The following is an 18,034-nucleotide window of genomic DNA, read 5'->3' on the forward strand; positions in this document are numbered from 1 at the left end:
ATGCAGTTTTGAGAATGGACAGCACAATTGTCTTTCTAGTTCCTGCAGCTGTGGGCATTGGATGGGCTAGTGAGTGGTCAATAGGATATTCTAGTTTAGTTCATGTTTAGCTTCCTTAGTGAACATGGCGTGGATAATGAAGGCAAACTAAAATATTATAAGCTTATTTTGGGAAAGATTTTGAAAGTGACTTTTTAACATCTGTCTTAATCATGGTTTCTTTTGCTGCAATAAAACACCATGACCTAAAGCAAGTTGGGGAGGAAGGGTTTATTGAGCCTACATTTGACCAATAGGAAGTCAGGACGGGAACTCACACAGGGCAGGACCCTGGAGGCAGGAGCTGATGCAGAGGCCATGGAGGGTGCTGCTTACAGGCTTGCTTCCATGGCTTGCTCAGCCGGCTTTGTTTTATTACCCAGGACCACCAGCCCAGGGATGGCACTGCCCACAAGGGGCTGTGTCCTCCCTCAGATATTATATTTTAAGAATACCAGTATCTGTATTATATCCTTCTATACTGCTCTTCTAAATTTTTATGAATTTACAGTATTATGGGCTTTGAAGAGTTTTAAGGCAGTCACTATGACTAACAAATGTGTGCCTTTAAAACAAAACTCTACAGAGTTCCAAGAAAATCAGAACTACGCAGTGAAACCCTGTCTTGGAAAATGGAAAGCATAAAATGCTACTCTAATAGAATATTAAAGATAACAATGAAAGTTAAAGATCAGGAGTTCTGTGTAGAGGCTACTGCCCTGATGCAAACATACCTGGCAGCTGTTCCGTCCAGAACGGTCTCTGTGGAGATCAATCTAGGACTCCCCTTTCTTGTTAAAGGTTAAAGCAGTAGATCTTCCAGATTCCCAGCACAGTGTTGCCATGTCTGCCACCTGCTGAAATGTAATGAGCCAGAGGGATTCTTAGGCCGTTTTAAGTTGCATTGATGCCATGTAGATGTCAGATTATTAGTTAGCCTTGGTTCTCCCAGATACAAGTACCTATTCTATTACCTTCCAAGGTACTGATATTTGAAATAAATCCCTACTTTATAGCCCCACTCATTCTATTTCTTCTCTACCTGCCTGCTTCAGATTCTCATAGCTGTGGTCCCGCTGCTGGTGCTCCCATGTCTTATTTCTATAGCAACCCTTGAGATGCTAGCTGGCCACTTCACACTGGGACATGATTAACAAAGCTTACCTATTAGGGTATCTCTTTTCTTAATAAAGCATGTAAATATTCTCTAATGAATTATAAAATTAGGCAGTGAGTCATGTAATACTTAAAGATGGCTACAAAAGACCAAGTATACGTTTTTGTGGATTTGGCCAGGTTTCTTCATATTCTTTTTTAATTTTTAAAAAATTAATATTCAGGGTATTAAGTTTCATTGTGGCATATTTCATTTTTTTGGCAATCTTCCTGTTGCTGTCTTCTTACCAGTCTTCCCATCTGATGCCCTTTCATCCCCAGTATCCGTCCTCTCCCTTTCATGTCCTCAGATTCTGCTCTTGCCATCCCCATCTTCAGCCCTCAGCTGTCCCTCTCCTGCTTCTCTTTCTAGTTTCTTGATATTTCTTAATTCGAAGTAGACCGTAAACGTTTCCGACCTGAGCTTTTAAAGAGAGCATCACTGAACCAATTGGTGAGGTGCTTCTGCTATGTCTGGGTCCTTCAGTGTGGACTGAGAGCTGGCATTTTATCCTGTCCTCCTTTGGCTTCCGTTTGCATGAAAACGTTTACTTGTGAGGGTCTGTTCTCAAAAGGAACAAGTGGGGTGCTGTCTCATATCAGAACGGATTATTACTGTTAATGTGGCTAATTCTTCAGCGTCCAAGAAAAGCAGACTCCACACTTGCAGAGTGTTGCAGAAAGTTCAGGTTCACATGCGTTTGCAGTTCCACAGCTCAAGAAAGGAAGGAAAACAAACCTAGATTGGTAAATGTCCTATTGCTGGACTCTAAGTAGATCATAGGTAATTAGTATATTTTCTTTTTTTTCTTTTATTTTTTTATTAATTAATTAATTAATTTAATTATTAAAGATTTCTGCCTCTTCCCCGCCACCACCTCCCATTCCCCCCCTCCCCGAATCAAGTCTTCCTCCCTCCTCAGCCCAAAGAGCAAGCAGGTTTCCCTGCCCTGTGGGAGGTCCAAGGACCACCCACCTCCATCCAGGTCTAGTAAGGTGAGCATCCAAACTACCTAGGCTCCCACAAAGCCATTACGTGCACTAGGATCAAAAACCCATTGCCATTGTTCTTCATTTCTCAGTAGTCCTCATTGTCCGTTATGTTCAGCAATACATATAGGTAGAATTTAAAAAATAACAATTATCTTTTGGGAAAGGGAAATAATAAATTATCTAAATTTATTTGTAAACCATAATAATTATTCATACTTTAATTAGTTGTAGTCAAAGGTTGTTCTTTTTCTTGACTTGAAACTTTTCCTTAGAATCAAATATAGGTGTAATTATAAGTTAACTATTTGCATAATGACTGAATATGAATTAGAAAATTAGGTTTATTTTGTTCTTTTATTTGTGAGAAATGGGGTTAGAAAATAATTTATAAAGGAGGTCTCTAGTTAGTTTCAAGGTTTTTAGGTCAAGATATTTGAAGTTAGAGCTAAATGGTTGGCAAAGCTCAATATCCTGACAGTGGACTTTGTTGTCTTTGACTGTGGCTAACTGCTGTCATGATAAATATCTACAGAGACAATGGCTCATCTGTAGTTCATGCTGCCATGAGACAGTTAATACAGTTGTTGTTTTGATCTAGGCTCAGTGAATCAACCAACTTGCTTGAGATTGCATGACTACTGTAGTAGGACAGTTCCATACATATCCATGGCTTTCGGCTCTTCACCCATGGGCACTATAGTATGCTGCCTCTCAGATTCAAAATTAGATGACCGCATTTTGATTTTCATTGATGTTGTTTAGAGAATATGTCTCTAGCCTGAGGTTAGAAAATATATTTTTTCGGATACACACTAGAAAGAGATTGTCTTTTTTTTTTTCCATTCATCAAAGAGTGCAAACAGCAGTCCGGGGCTGGATGCTACTTCCTGAAGTATTCTTTCCGCTCCATCCTTGGAAAAGCCTTTCATTCACAGAATTGCTACTGCACAGATGGACGCACAGTAAGTTTCAATCAGAGAAGAGGGAAATTTCAGCAGCCATCCCAGCAGACTGGCCCATTATACTCAGAAAAGTAATGGCTTTCTCCTAGCCCCATCCTCTAGATGTTCATGAATTAGTGGTCAAATTAGTCTAACTCTCAGCCTAGCTGTGAAGGCTCCTAGAAAATGAAGTTTTGCTCTGCTGTTGCCGTGAGGCTGGAGTGCTTTAGTGAAGGAGGGAGGAAGAGGAAACATGTTGATGCGCTCTCAGCAGTAATGGCCACAGGTAAATAGCCATTGAGTACTCACCGATATGGAAGACCACGAGCCTACTCATTAGTCCCAGTGGGCTAAATCGTGAAGTGATATTGGTCTCTCTTAAATGAGTAACCAGTATCTCTTGATGATTAAAGAGGAGAATACTGGGGAGAAGTCCGTGGTAACTCACAGCCACCTTTATGAAATCTACTCGAGTTTTGTGCCTATTAATTAGCACAGAGACTGAAAGCCATACAGAAAGGGCTGTTTTGAAGAAAAGGAGAATAAATTTGGCTTTGGCCATAGTGAATGTACCTGAAAACCATAAGTGGGAGCTAGCCTATTAGTGTGACAAGTATGAGTTGAAAGTTTGGGATTGTGGTTAGGATGTAAGATAAAGGCCATTGGTCATTCCTACATAAATAATGAACATCAGTGGAGCAATAGAATGAAAAGAGCATTTAGATGGAAACTTTTGGCAAATTATTAAATAAGAATAAGAAAAATGAAGCCAGGAAAAAAAATATTGAGAAGGAATAGTCAAGGAAGTATGAAAGAAACCACAGGGGGCCTTGTCTGAGCAGCCATTCCAAGAGCATGTCAGGGAAAGAAGAAAAGGGAGAAAGCTAATAAGTCACTGACTTGCCGCAGATATCACATTGCCTGGAGAGTAGCTTGTGCAAGTGTTGAAATAGAATGGGCTGGATTGTTATTGCTTCTGAAGAACAGAATGGTAACTCACTTTACTAATGCAAACCATGGGCTCTGCAGATATCTGAGCTCTCTAAGCCTGGGCTTTTGTTTTAGAAACTGGCATAGACCCTACATCTGTAAATTTCGGAAATTAATGGAAATGAATCAAAGATATTTTGCAACCATAAGCTGACTGTGAGTAGAATACAGAGTTCCCACAAGGCCGGGTTTTAGGAAAGCCAAAATTGCCTACAGGTTCTACTTCTTCCTTTACAAATCCTCTAGGAAAAATACTTTACTCAATTGTTTTTCTTCAGAGCAAGCGATTGCAGCTGGGTTCTCGAATCGGTACTGGCATACATGCTACCCTTTGATCCTGATTTTCACCCCATGCTGCTACTGCTGTTCGTGCGCCAAAGATTTCCTGGGATTGTATATTACAGATATTTTGTTGACCTTTACTTGTCTCCCAGGACTCTTGGTGAATCCTGCAAGCAGTGCCCATATTTCTAAACCACATCTCCCCGGTGTACCCAACTCTGTCTACAGCGACCGCAGATGAAGTGAATCAGCCATACATTTTCCTGTTTCGTTTGTTTTGTTTCATTTCATTTAGTTTTTGAGGCACAAGGGTTTGGGTCCAGAGCTCCACACATGCCAGTTTTCTACCTTATGTCCATGGTGGAAACTTTCAAACCATAATTATAAACATTGTCTTTCTATTACAATTGTTGCCTCCAGAAAGCTGGTTGGTTACGATCTGCCAGAGCACTGCTTCCTACACAGTCCGCGGGACTTGACAGATCAGGGAACTGCAAACTGGTACGGCAGCATCTTCTGCCCTGGTTTGATGCTTCATGGTGAAGAGAAGACTCTCACTCACTGTCAGCATCAATGTTAGTTATTATCTTCATCTGCGTTTATTATTTATTGATTTTCTCCTTTTTACTAGGCAGGAATCTAGATTACAGGGTAACAGAAGGAATAAGTTTTCCTCAGGGTATGACAATCTAGGAAGGCAGATAGTTGGAAAGGTGAGGGAAATGGGGAGAAATGATAGCAGACCAAACAGAGAGACATGAAATCACATGATAAAACCACAACAAAGGCTTCGTTTTAGTCATTTAGGATCACTCAGAGTAATGCTTGATTCTCTGTGAATACTGAGAGATTTCGTTTCTCTTTTGTTGGAGTCCATCCAGGGCATAGCTCATTTTATCTCACACAGCCCTCTTCTAGCTCCAGCTATGGCAAAGGCCCTCTTATAACGACTGGGAAGAGTCAACGTAACAGTTTACATATACTATTTAAAAGACTGCCGTTCATGAGGATTACAGGTAATATTCAAACTAGTCTTATTACCGCACTGACTGAAGACAGTCCAGAGGAAGGTTCGGTATATTGGGCTCCAGAGAACATTTCTGCCTTTGGCTCCCTTCCAGCATGACGCAGACATTCTGTAGGCTCTGCTGGACTTCAGAGCCCTTCCTGTCTCTTAGGAGCATTTTTCACTGGGAGAATATTGTAGATAAGGCAAATCTTAACTTCGTGTCCAGTGTCTCTGGCTTTTCTCTGCCTCTCTCTCATGTACAGATTATAAAATACCCTCATCAGGAGTCATGCCTAAACAAAACTGTCCCCGACAGTTAGAATGTTTTCTGTGTGCAATGAAATGTTGAAATTCGTCATTGTAAGAGCCTTAAGTACTTCACTGGAGAGAAAAGCTGGCTCATGTGAGAGATGAACTATTATTATGTAGTTCTGAAGGGACAACAGATACTCTTTCTGAATTATGATATAATATAAAAGCATCATGGCAAAAATGGTACCAACCCCTACTCACGTCATTCCCTAATTATAGTAGAGGCTTTGACCCTGTTCTCCGTCCCGCACCCAAGGTGACCAGAAGTCTTGGCCATACATTCCCCCTCCCTCACTCTCAAATGTTGTTAGTCCTAATTGTTTCCCTAACCTTTAGGGCTATGTAGCACAAATAATGAAAACCTGGAGACAGACATTGAGGTTCAAGATGAAAGATCAGAGAAACATAGCAGCCAACCACTAGAGAGCTCTTACCTCTACGAAATCTTCAGACTGAAAAGAGAGTGAGTTCCTATCTTATCCCGCCTTATGTTCCTCTCTAATGCTGGTATTAAAGGCGCACACCACCACCACCGGCCCCTATGACTGACTAGTGTAGCTAGCTTTGCACTCTGATCTTCAGACAAGCTTTATTTATTGAAACACAAATATAATATCACTATAGGTCTACTCGTCATTCTTTCTTCACGTTTTAGTTACTTTCCTCTTTCTGTGATAATGTACCATTGTAACTGCAGACAACAGATCCGTGTAATCCGGCCTCCCAGACCCAAGTAGCCACACAGAGACTGTATTAATTACAACACTGCTTGGTCTTAGCTCAGGCTTTTTATTAACTAACCCTTACATCTTAAATTAACCTATTTCTATTAATCTGTGTATCAGCATAAGGCTGTGGCTTACTGGTAAGAGTCCAGTATCTTTCTCCTTTGGCAGCTACATGGAGTCTCTCTGACTCTGCCTACTCTCTCTCTATATCTCTTTCTGCCTGGCTATATTCTGCCCTGATATAGGGCCCTGATATATTAACCAATGATAATATAACCTTTTCATAATATCACACCATGATCAAGGCAATTTATTGAAGAAAGACTTTAGTTATAGTTCAGAGTGTGAGTCTATGACCATAACAGCGGGAACCAGGAAACAGGCAGGCAGGCATAGTGCTTGAGTAGTAACTGAGGGCTTACAGCTTGACCCACAAGCATGAAGCAGAGAAAGCTAACTAGTAATGGCCTGGACTTTTGAAACCTAAAGGCCATGCCCCAACAAGCCTATACCCCCTAACCCTTTCTAAACAGTTCTACCAAGTAGGGAGCAAGTATCAGTCATTCTCATTCCAACCACTACACACTCTAAATGTGATTTAGCAATTCTTCCAAATACTACTTGATTGATACATAACTTACTTTGTTGTTAATAATGATGATATTGTTTTCTGCCTGGCGATTGTAATAATTCCATAGACTAGCATTTTGTCTTACAGATTACAGGGTTTAGTAAGACTTGTTAAATTGAAGTAGTCAAAGTTGATGCAACGCTATGGTGGGGTGGGGCGGGGAGCAGCAGTAATAGTCTGGGAACTGCCCAAGCCTTCAAATGAGGACAGTGAAGAGTATGGAACTTTTATTTTAAAAATTCAATTTTTATCAACTATATCCTAAAATTTTAATGATTTCTGGCTTTTCAATAGAACTTTGCAGATACACTGTTACTTTCCACTAATTTTAGATATATGGGAAGAACAATAGCTTTTCCAGGCCACTGAGGTCCCACTAATTTTAGATACATAGGAACAACATTAGCTTTTCCAGGCCACTTAGGAACTCCTGAGAGTCTGGAACATCCTGAAGAATGATAATTTCCTGTAAGTTTCTGTAGTTCGTGCTCTGCTTGATATTAGCATATGAAATATCAAAATATTGCCGGGAAAGCCTTGCCCAAGAGTTTAGTGATCTCCAAACAGGGTAGTTTTCAGCTAAGATTATGAACCTTATGATTTTGCTCCACTAAATAGAATAATGAACATTCATTGTTAGTCTGACAGCTGTTTCCTGATATATTTGTTATATAATGCAAAGGCAACAGCAACTATTTTCTGGATAAACCTATTATTCATATTCAGCTCATTTTCTGGGCATAATAATAATTGAACTGATTTTATTTCACTGTTAAAGTTTATAATTTTTCTTATCCTCTGAATAAAAATACATTAAACATTTTCAACATAAATTATAGTATCAGGTCATAATTTTACGGGAGAGATTGAATTATATATATGATTATGTTTTATTCTAAGTATATTTAGACTACATCTTTTTTATGTTGAAGAACTTTTTATTTTTCATTGTTTTATTCTTGATAGCTTCACACATGTATACAATGAATTTCAGCCATTTTCAACCTCTATTGCCTTCTCTAATACAGAATAAACATTAGCCATTTTCTTCTTCCAACACTCCATTTCCAACTGAAATCCTTCTTTTCAATCCCTCCCCACTTACTCCCATGCTCTTCCTTTCGTGGAGAATGCAGGCGTGAGCTTCACCAGAATGTTACTCACTGGAGTGTGAGTGACTGATCAGGGTTGCTGTACTGCAGAGAATTCCACCGTCCTTTTAGCGGCCATTAACTGCAAGAGTCACCATGAATGAGTGGGGCCTAATGGGGTTCACTCAGCATGCCTGACGAGATAGACTTTGAAGTTCTTAGTGTTGTATAGGTCTGGTGCAGGTAAATGCAACTGAAGCAACTTTATGAATAAAGTGGAATGTCATGTCCAGGAGACATCTTCCTGTCCTCTGTCTCTTGTACGTCCATCCCATCTTTCACGAGCCTTGAAGAGGTGGTATAAACAAATGACCCTCTTGGGGTTTAGGCTTCACTGACACTTATTCTAAGAACCTTTACCGCTTAGGAGTCTCTGCATTAACATCTGCCCATTGTGAGGCTGAGAGCCCGGATCTCTAGATAGATGAGTGTTTGGAAGACTTCTTGACAATATCTTCATTTAGCAAAAAGAGTAGGTTCCCAACCAGGGCCCACGACTTCCACAGACATCCAGCTCTTGCCTAGACCTGCGGTGCCAGGCATGCCTTCCCTCCTGTAGAGTGACCTTAAATCCAGTCAGAAAACAATAGGTTGAGTTCGTCACAGTCCTGCCATGGTTGCATCAGAGGTCATGTCTTGTTCAGTAGATCGTTGTCGTAGTTCATAAGAATCATAGCTAGGAAAGACTGCTGATGACTTCTTTCCCTGCTTTCTGTACTGTGAAACGCATGCACGTAATTACGCGCGCGCAAACACACACACACACACACACGCGCGCGCGCAGACATATATACCCACACACAAATAATGTAATTTTAAATGACTTTCTTGATCCGACTTTTTAAGTTTCTCATTCTGTTTATACGTGTCTCTTTGTGGTTGTCTACACGGACATCCCTGTGTCTTCAACATGCTTAGTTGCTTAGAAGTCAACAGAATGGTACAGTCTTGAGTAATATACCAATTCTACCTTCAAGCTACAGCTTTTAGCTATTTGCTGTTCTTGATACAAGCGATATTATTTAATTCCTTCTCTTTTAGTTACCCTATGCCTTAGGCACTGCACTTTACCGTCAGCCGTTTTCTAGGAGACTGCTGAGTGTTCTTTGTAATTTTGTTGGGCAGTCTTGCTTTGTAGCACAAGCTGGCCTTGAATTTGCAGCATCACTTGCTTTATCTGCTAAGAGAACACAAATCGAGGAAAGTATTTCCCAGGCCTTCAGCAGTTTGCGTTCAAATGTAAGATTTAGAAACAAAGTCTCATTTGCGTTTAAACTCTTATAATGTTCAAATATTGTGCTAGCCACGGGCACTGCTCTGTTAATCCGTGCAGCAAGCCTGACAGAAAGGCGCTGTTTTAACATTGATAACCGAGACACTCATAAAAGCACTAGGTCCAAGAGCGTAAACACACTAATTGATACGGCTGGACTTCAGACCAGCGCTTCAGTCTCACTAAGAAACCTGGCGCTTAATGACTGTTATTGTCTCTGCTTCCTGCTACAATTAAAACTTTTTGTTTTTCATTTGAATTCAGATCTAATGGTCTCATGAGCAAAGGCAAGTAAGAAATATAATGCTAGACTGCTTTTCTAATTATGAAATAATTACACACACAGAATAAATGGTAGCAGCTAGCCTCTCTTTATTTATAAATTATAGAAATGAGAAAAATAAAGATTTCCCCCCAGGTACAGTTCAATATCTTTGAACAATTAAAACATTTTTTGTAATTGAAATTTTAAAAAATACATGAATAAAATTGAAGATTTGCATGTATGTCTCAATTTCAGGTCAATGTACCTTAAATAAATTTAGTGGGTAATATAAATATAGTCTATTACAGTTGTTCACACATATATTATTTAGATGTACAGGTGAATGCATAACAGAAAATCTTGAATGTACCTACTGAAATAATACAGTAATAATAGTAAGTTAAGTAAATTGGTACTTTTAAATAGATTTATTTAAAACAGAATATTATGAACTAAATTTGTACCAAATAAGTGAACTAAAAATAAACAATGTTATTCTTACTAATAAACAGTATCATTCTCTTTGTATAAATATTTCCTGGTTAAAGGGGCAGCAGTGTTTTGAATAATTTAATTTTTTTGATAATTAAAGTTGAAAAATAAGGTGAACCAAAAAAGTCGGTTGCTAACTGATTTAATTATGGATTTCTAGATTAATAAATTTGATTATTAATGTTTTATGACATCTTAGAAACAGTCCCTTTATTTGAAGAGTCAGTTTTTAATAAGAACTGTGAGATGCAGAAGAAACAGAGCAAGTCATCTGGTTTTAAGTGTTTAAGCTATAGCCACCAAAATGTTTCTACCCCGGCACAAGGTATGGCACGAGCGTAGGCGGAGGTCCGGCCGCAGGTGCTCTCCTGTGCAGCACCATGGACAGCAGCAGCCGTGCTGGGTGGATTCCAGAGGAGGACTCCAGCTGGTGATAACACAGTCGGAATATGTCACTAATTTACCTGATACGAGGTGCAATATAACAGAACACATATTGTTCTAATTTTCAAAACAATCGTGCAAGGAGGATATGATTATTCTTGTCATTTAATGATAAGAATATTAAAGATTAAGGAATCTGCCCAACTCTGCTCAGCTAGCGAGTCTCCTTTGCTCCAAGATTCCAGGAGCCAAGGTCCACATCTTTTCTTTTCTTTCTCTCTTTCTTTTTTCTTTCCTTCTTTTAAATTTCAGCTTGAGGACTCTTGGCAACTGATCTTTTACTGTAATAAAATTAAATTGTATCCATTAGTTTTAACATTAAATGTATTTTATGAAAATAGGTCATTAACATGAAATATTTATGTTGGTTTTCAATTTACCAGAATATTTGAGCTCTCTAGAATCCCCTGAACCCTGACTTTGCTACTTAACTATCTAATTATTTCCATTCCAGGAAGACTGAGCTGTTGGTAAATAATAACAACCTTTTCTAATGTTTCTAGGATTCGTCCAAATTCCTGCAACTGCTCAGAAATTAAACTTCTCTTTTCTCTTGGCTTTTCTAAAATTGCTAGTTTTCATTAATTAGATTTTGTGTTATCTCTAGGTTTTCAGTGAAGCTCATTGGATTAAAGAGAAAGTTGAATTGGTCTTTATAGCTTCAGAGACAACTTGACCAGATTTTTTTTCTTTCAAATTTTAATCAGAAATTTAAGAGTCGCGCTCCCTACTGTTAAGCAAAATGTTTATTTCCCAGATTTTAGCTAAATGTTCTTCCCTGAGGCCATTGCTGTTCTGAAACTTTTAATGGCCCTCATTGGGTGTGGTGGACATGCTGCAATTACTTTGCTAAAAACAAAGGTTTCATATAAATTTAATTCTTGTTTTAGGACAATTACCATTCACTTTTGTTTTAAATGCAACTGAGTGGGGCATTGCAGTGCCCTCGTGGACAATTAAGAGCTGAAATAGGAGCAAGCTAACAATTGTCTTGTGTGGTAATACTGACAGCTTCTGCGTGTTTGTCAATCTGTGTCAACAGTACCGATCAGGATGGGACCCACATAGAGGGGCAGATACTGTTTCCACTAAATCCTCCGACAGTGACGTAAGTGATGTATCTGCGGTGTCCAGGACTAGTAGTGCTTCTCGTTTCAGCAGCACAAGCTACATGTCCGTCCAATCAGAGCGGCCGAGAGGAGACAGAAGAATCAGGTAAGGGCACTTGGGTGTAACTGCTCATGTGTATCAGAGGGCCCTCTTTCTTTGGATAAATATAGAATATTGGTATAATCTGTAAAAGCTATAGGATATTCTATATGTGTTATTTTTTTATCTTGGTCAGTTTTTATGGAACTGATGACAGTTTTTTTTATACTAAATCACTTGAATTATCTCTATGCTTGTAACTTAAAAATTAGACTGCAATTGTTAGATCATTATTAAATTAAAATAAAGGTTAACTGAAGGTGTGAATTTAACATTATGATGATTATGGAAAACAATTTTTTCTGGGGTATTTTTTGTGGTTGAATAGATTTCATTAATTTAAAAAAACTATTACTTTTTAATAAGAGGCTTTCCTACCCCCTTTGAAAATATCAAAATACATGGAAGCCTTCTTCACTGCCTCAAGAAAATTTAGTATACATTAGTTTTTCTTTCCATTCCCTCTTGTCTTGTTGCTTCATGGATATTGGAGCTCTCTCTGATGGAGAGACTGCAGACCCCACCTGCTTCCCGTGGTTTTTGTAACTTAGGATGCAATTTTAGAGCTATCCTGCTTAGGCATTGCTTACTATCTTTGATAAGCAGTGAGAAAATGCGCTCAACATTTAAACGATTTATGTTCCACTTAAGTTTTGAGTGTCTTCATTGTCTCTGTTTCATTTCACTTACATTTGTTTTTCTTGACTTTTCTTTTTTCTCTTTGTGTTTCTTTGCATGCCTTCCACTTGTGTTTCAGTGAAAGGACAAAGGGAGTAGAAGAGGGTGGGGAAGGAGGGGCTAAGCAAGAAGAGACAGTTCAGGAAGAGCCAGCGGTAAAGGAGGAAATAATTGGTGGAGCTGGGAGAGGGAAGGAGAGTACAGAGACAGGCGGTGAGGAGAGAAGCAGAGAACCAGGAGATGAGGGGAAAGCCCCAGATGCTCCGGATCCAGGGGCAGGAGGACACCGGAGTAAAGAGCCCTTGCAAAGGAGCCTCTCCCAGGATGACGACAGGTAAAGCCGCTCGGCTGTGTAGGGGCTGCCCGTTAGTAACACAGCTTCTTTCCTTTCCTTTCGTTCACGTTCAAAGTTATCTCATCTTTTCTGTGCCTGTGTGTGTGTTAGCTTCTACCACAACTGACTGCTAGACTGGAATTACCGTCAGGCTGGTTTGCAAAAGTCTTTGATTTATATGTTCTAGATCTGAGAGTCTGATTGATTTTGTTTACCAACAAGTTTAAGTTTGATTTTAATGTGTGTTCTTAGCGTGAATTCACAGTTTGTTTTCCTAGCTTTCCTTTAAAGATGAGTGAAAGTGGACCTTGCAAAGTCTTTTTACCAAGAGTGGAGACTGTTTGGGGAAAAGAAGGCAATACCTTTAAAATAAAATTCTAAAGGGCCTAAATTCTGACATAATTTACAAAAGATAATTGCTGAGTTGAAAAAAAAAAAACTTTAAAAATTGGAAAAAGCTTGTTAAGTCTCTGTGTCCCTTGAGATTTACTGGTTTCCTGGGGTAGCCCAGTGCAGTTTGAGCCTGAGAACAGTTAGACAGCAGGGGCAGTGTACTCCATCTTCTGGCATTTGTTTTTCTTGCTGGTTTTGTTGTTTGAAACAGCACATCACTCTTAGCCCAAGCTGGACCTGAACTTGCTATGATTAGCCCAGGCTAGTATCAAACTTATAATCCTCCTGCCTCAGCCTCTTAAATGCTCAGGTTCCAGGCATGCACCACACCACCTGGTCCATGATTCTCTGAAATTGAAATGGTAGTTCCCCAGGTCGAGCTGGAGGACAGGTGCATTAGCTCGTGCTGCTCTCCCTGTGGACCTAGTTGGAGAGGCTGGGAGAGCAGGAAGGCGGCCTGGGGAGAAACTGCAGGAAGGCATAAGAGCAATTGCTATCCCGTAACGGAAGCGGCTGAGGTCCTGGCGTGTGCTGTGCAGTGCACGGCGGAGTCAGCAGAGTGCAGGCAGACTTCATCTCAAGATGAAGTGTTTGCTTTAATTACATCTATTTGGAAGGGAAAAGTGCAGAAAATGTCATTTTGAAGCGCAATCGAGCTTTTTGGCAGAATTTGATTTTTATGTTGCACAAATTTTACTTGTGAAGCAAAACCTGTTTGTTTATATGTCAAATTTAAATTAATATATCAAAACCCCATTTCATATTGTGCTTTTCTCAAAATGAAGAAAGGACGATTGGCATAGGCGTTTTCCCACTTAGTATACCATTCAGTTGTGTATATTTCCTTTCTTCTTTAAGATGTGTCTGTACTCTGTCAGGTCTTTATAGCATGCAGTAAACAGAAAAACATCTTTAGTAAAGCATATTTTGTGATTTGATGGTAATCCAGTAATTTCAAGTCTGTGTTGTTACATATCTAACTTGATAGTTACATTGAGTTGTCATATAGGTGAAACAACCATTTTCTGATTTGTGGAAATTATGACCATGTCACAACTAATTCATAGAGGACACTTTCTGAAAGAGTCTGCTTTCTTCCAAGAGCATAGCAAAGAGTGAGTCTCGTGTGTTGTCTCTGCGCTATACAGAAAATTCAGGAGCACTGAGGCTTGCCCAGAGCCAGAGCTTCTTACTGGTAAACCTGGCACGGTGGGCAGAGCTCAGAAGTGCATGACATAAGTGCCCACCTTTTCTTGGTTTTTCAAGACAAGGTTTCTCTGTAACAGCCCTAGCTCTTGTAGACCAGGCTGGCCTCGAGCTCACAGAGATCCGCCTGCCTCTGCCTCCCGAGCACTGGGATGAAAGGCATGAAGTGCTCCACTTTTAAATGCTGCTATCACCGTTTCTTCAGGAAAAGAAGACCCCCTTTATTTTATGAGGGGAAGGGAGATGAGTATATGCTAATGAGATAATTATCTTGTACTCAGCTTACTGTGGGTGCTTGTGGACCTGTAAAATTTAAGAGCCAGGTTGATGTCTCTAGGCAACTTATATTTCTTAAGATAACAAGAAGTAACTACTACAATTTCTCATAAAAATGTTGCTGTTACCTGTTCATTATGACAACTTAAATTCTTAAATTTGCTTTTGTTTTTTAGGATCAACCTAACTATATTTATTCTGAGGAAAAATATGTATGGTTATTACTAACAACTTTGTGTTTTGATACTTGATATTACAATCATAGATTGTTTAAAACTAAGTATAACTTAAATTCTTATACAACATTTTTGGAAACTGTTTTATTTTACCATAAACCAGGGATGTTTTATATCTTTTATTTTGAATTCAGGTTTTACAAAGAAAAAGAATTGTCACTATTGAGTATTTATGGTAATTCTAGTCCTTACCATAATGACTTTAATAAACAGAAATGCTGTTATGATTGCTATTGTCTTTGCAGCGATTAGACCTTGTTGCAGGATGCATATTTCAGTGTAAGACTATATTGTTGATTTGCAGTGAGTCACATTAAAGTAAATTTGCTAAATGTTTAAGAAGAAAATGGATAGCAAAAATAAATTTTAAATGGTTCCTTAAATGTTAGGTTTTTATATTTTGATTGATAAACAATAGCATTCATGATTGTTTATATTTACACAAATGTATGTCGATCTGGCAAAAAGTTTTCCCATTACCTTAGTGATTGCACACATAATACTGTAGAAGGTACAGATATATTAATTTTCTGATAATGTTATATAATATGGGAAGAGAAAGAATTAGGACTAGATAAGATATTGAGAGATAAAGAGAAACTATTTAGTCAACCAGTATTTGTTTAGAAAATGTCTCGTGTACTGAACTGATAACTGAGACAGAATGAAATTCCACATTTCTACACTGCAGGATAAAATGGTATCTTACTTAAAAACAAAACAAAACAAAACACCTCATTAATATACCTGTCAGAAAGCACAGGGTTACAGGAAAAGGGATGGAAGTTGAAAACCAAACAACGAGAAGAATGGTTTTTCAATAACCATATTGATGGCTTTGTGTCCAAACTAAACCATATCCATTCTTCCATGTCCTGTTCTGGGGACATGAAACAAAGATTAAAAATTAAGAAACTTGCCAGGTGGTGGTGATGCACACCTTTAATCCCAACACTTGGGAGACACAGGCAAGTGGATCTCTGTGAATTCGAGGCCAGCCTATTCTACAGAGCAAGTTCCAGGACAGCCAGGGCTACCCACAAAGAAATCCTGTCTCAAAAAATAAAAACAAATGAACTCAAAAGACAAATATTTTCAAAAGGTTTAGTAATTCTATATTTATAAATGCTGCACAAAACACTTTTCCTTTTTAATGAAGATTGCTCTTCTAATAGGAATTTCTTGGTAGAAAACATTAGTTCTAAGTTCAAGTTTTCATGATTAGTTGTTTTTATCAGAGAGATTTACACCATTGAATTATGAAGGCAGGAGAGCAGTGGATATTTGAGTATTTATACACAGGTATTGCTGATGAGATGCTAGTTTTACATTGCAGTTTATGTCGTTGGTAGAACTTGAAGGCAGACTTTACCACTGTAATAGAGAAGCAGAGCAAGCGCCTGAAATCCTAGTACCTGCGATGCCAGTCTGTGCTGCAGAGCCTGGCCCTTTTCAAACGAAAAGAAGGAGGGAAGAAAAGGGTGGGAGAGAGGACCAGAGCAAGATTTCCTGTGAAGATAACTGTGGTTGGGGCACTAAAATCGTGCGTTCTCAGCTTCTTCCTGTGCTGTGTAGCTGCCTGCTTTGCCCTCCTCGGCATATGTACCTTGTCAGTGGTGCGCTCTCTCTCAAGGTTTGGATGCACGCAGCAGGAACGTGGGCATCATTTCATTCTGATGATGTGATCAGGAACTCAAGGGGTAGCTGATTCCGTGGCTAGCCAAGAGCGCAAAGAGCAGCGGATGTGTTTCTATCGATTAGGAGGTGACTTCAGAATGTATGCACCATTATTTAGTGCTTGACTTATCAAGTTCATTTTTCGTTTGTTTTCTGGAAGTATTTTTCCATGCTACCTCATCTCAGAGGACACCGTGGACTGTCCCCTTCTGTGTAGTTGCACCAACGGCATGTGTTCTCTTTGTCTTTTCCTTTCTCCATGAAAGAACAGCTTGCCTATAATAATATGAGGATCTTATTCTAGCGCGATCTTCTGCTCATGTATAACACTTAACTGAAAAAGAAATAGAACTACTTGGGCACCACCCCTACAATTGTGATTCCATATATTTAGAGTAGGGCTCAGGAGTGTGTGTACTGAAAAAGAATACCGCAGGCGACAGAGACGCTGTATTTTCTAACGAATCTTGACATGAGCGTCTGAGGAATAAAGCAGATGGAGCTTTGATAGACGTTGGGATCAGTCACTGTCAAAGTTATTGCCACAATTATTTTTAAAGATATTAAAATTTTTTAAAAATATTATTGCTGTGTGTGTGCTGGTGCATGTCAGTGGAAACCTGTGGAGTTCTCTCCCGTGCATCCCAGGGACCGAACTCAAGGTGCTGGGCTTACACAGGAAGCGCCTGAGTCTGAGCCAGCTCCCTGCATGGAGCATTTCTGCTGTTTTTAAGATTACGTTTTGCAGTTCACAAACATGAGATGTTGTTCTGTTTAATTTTTTCTTTACTCTCTTGCAATATATTTTTATTTTTAGTGTAATCATCATATTCTTTTTTAAAAATTACTCTACACATTTTGTTTTTGCTGCTGTATAAATCATTGCTAGGATGTGTAAGTACAAATGATTTTTGTTTATTGATTTTGTATACTACAGTTTTCTGTGACTCTGTATAAGAGTCATCTGTGATTAAAGATAATTTCGCATTCTCTTTCATAATCTGAAAGCGTTGATTTCTTTCCTGTGGTAATTGATCTGACTAGACATCCATTATACTCTTGAATAGAAGTGTCTTGAAGAAGTCCTTAAGGCAACCATTTAAAATTACCTTTGCATTAGCTATGAAAGATTTCTGAAGATGCCGCCTTAATGATACTTAACCATGTTAGAAAAATTTTGTGATCATCTTTCTTTAAGAAGTCATATATCCGCCCTTCAGATGTGAGGACAAAATGGCCCATTGTATTTTCCTGTTTCCCTGGTCACACAGAATGTGAGTTAACATCCAAAAAGTGCTAATTCCATTCAATGTTATGAAC

General features: G+C 39.0%; 1 protein-coding gene across 42 annotated transcripts in view; it reads left to right on the forward strand.

The window, feature by feature from the left end:
- The window catches only part of Rims2 (regulating synaptic membrane exocytosis 2), a 377,964-nt gene that overhangs the window by 267,208 nt on the left and 92,722 nt on the right, over nt 1-18,034 (forward strand). For 24 of the 42 annotated variants that reach the window (XM_057791762.1, XM_057791764.1, XM_057791769.1 and 21 more), the window contains one exon: nt 11,748-11,920. The exons of 17 other annotated variants lie outside the window; for them this stretch is intronic. In XM_057791762.1, the coding sequence (XP_057647745.1) occupies nt 11,748-11,920 (173 nt within the window). Of the gene's footprint in view, nt 1-3,097; nt 3,150-11,747; nt 11,921-18,034 lie in introns of those variants that run through there. One more of the 42 variants, XM_057791801.1, reaches the window with a different exon arrangement.

The sequence above is a fragment of the Chionomys nivalis genome, chromosome 17, assembly GCF_950005125.1.
Source record: "Chionomys nivalis chromosome 17, mChiNiv1.1, whole genome shotgun sequence".
NCBI classification, from domain to species: Eukaryota; Metazoa; Chordata; class Mammalia; order Rodentia; family Cricetidae; genus Chionomys; species Chionomys nivalis.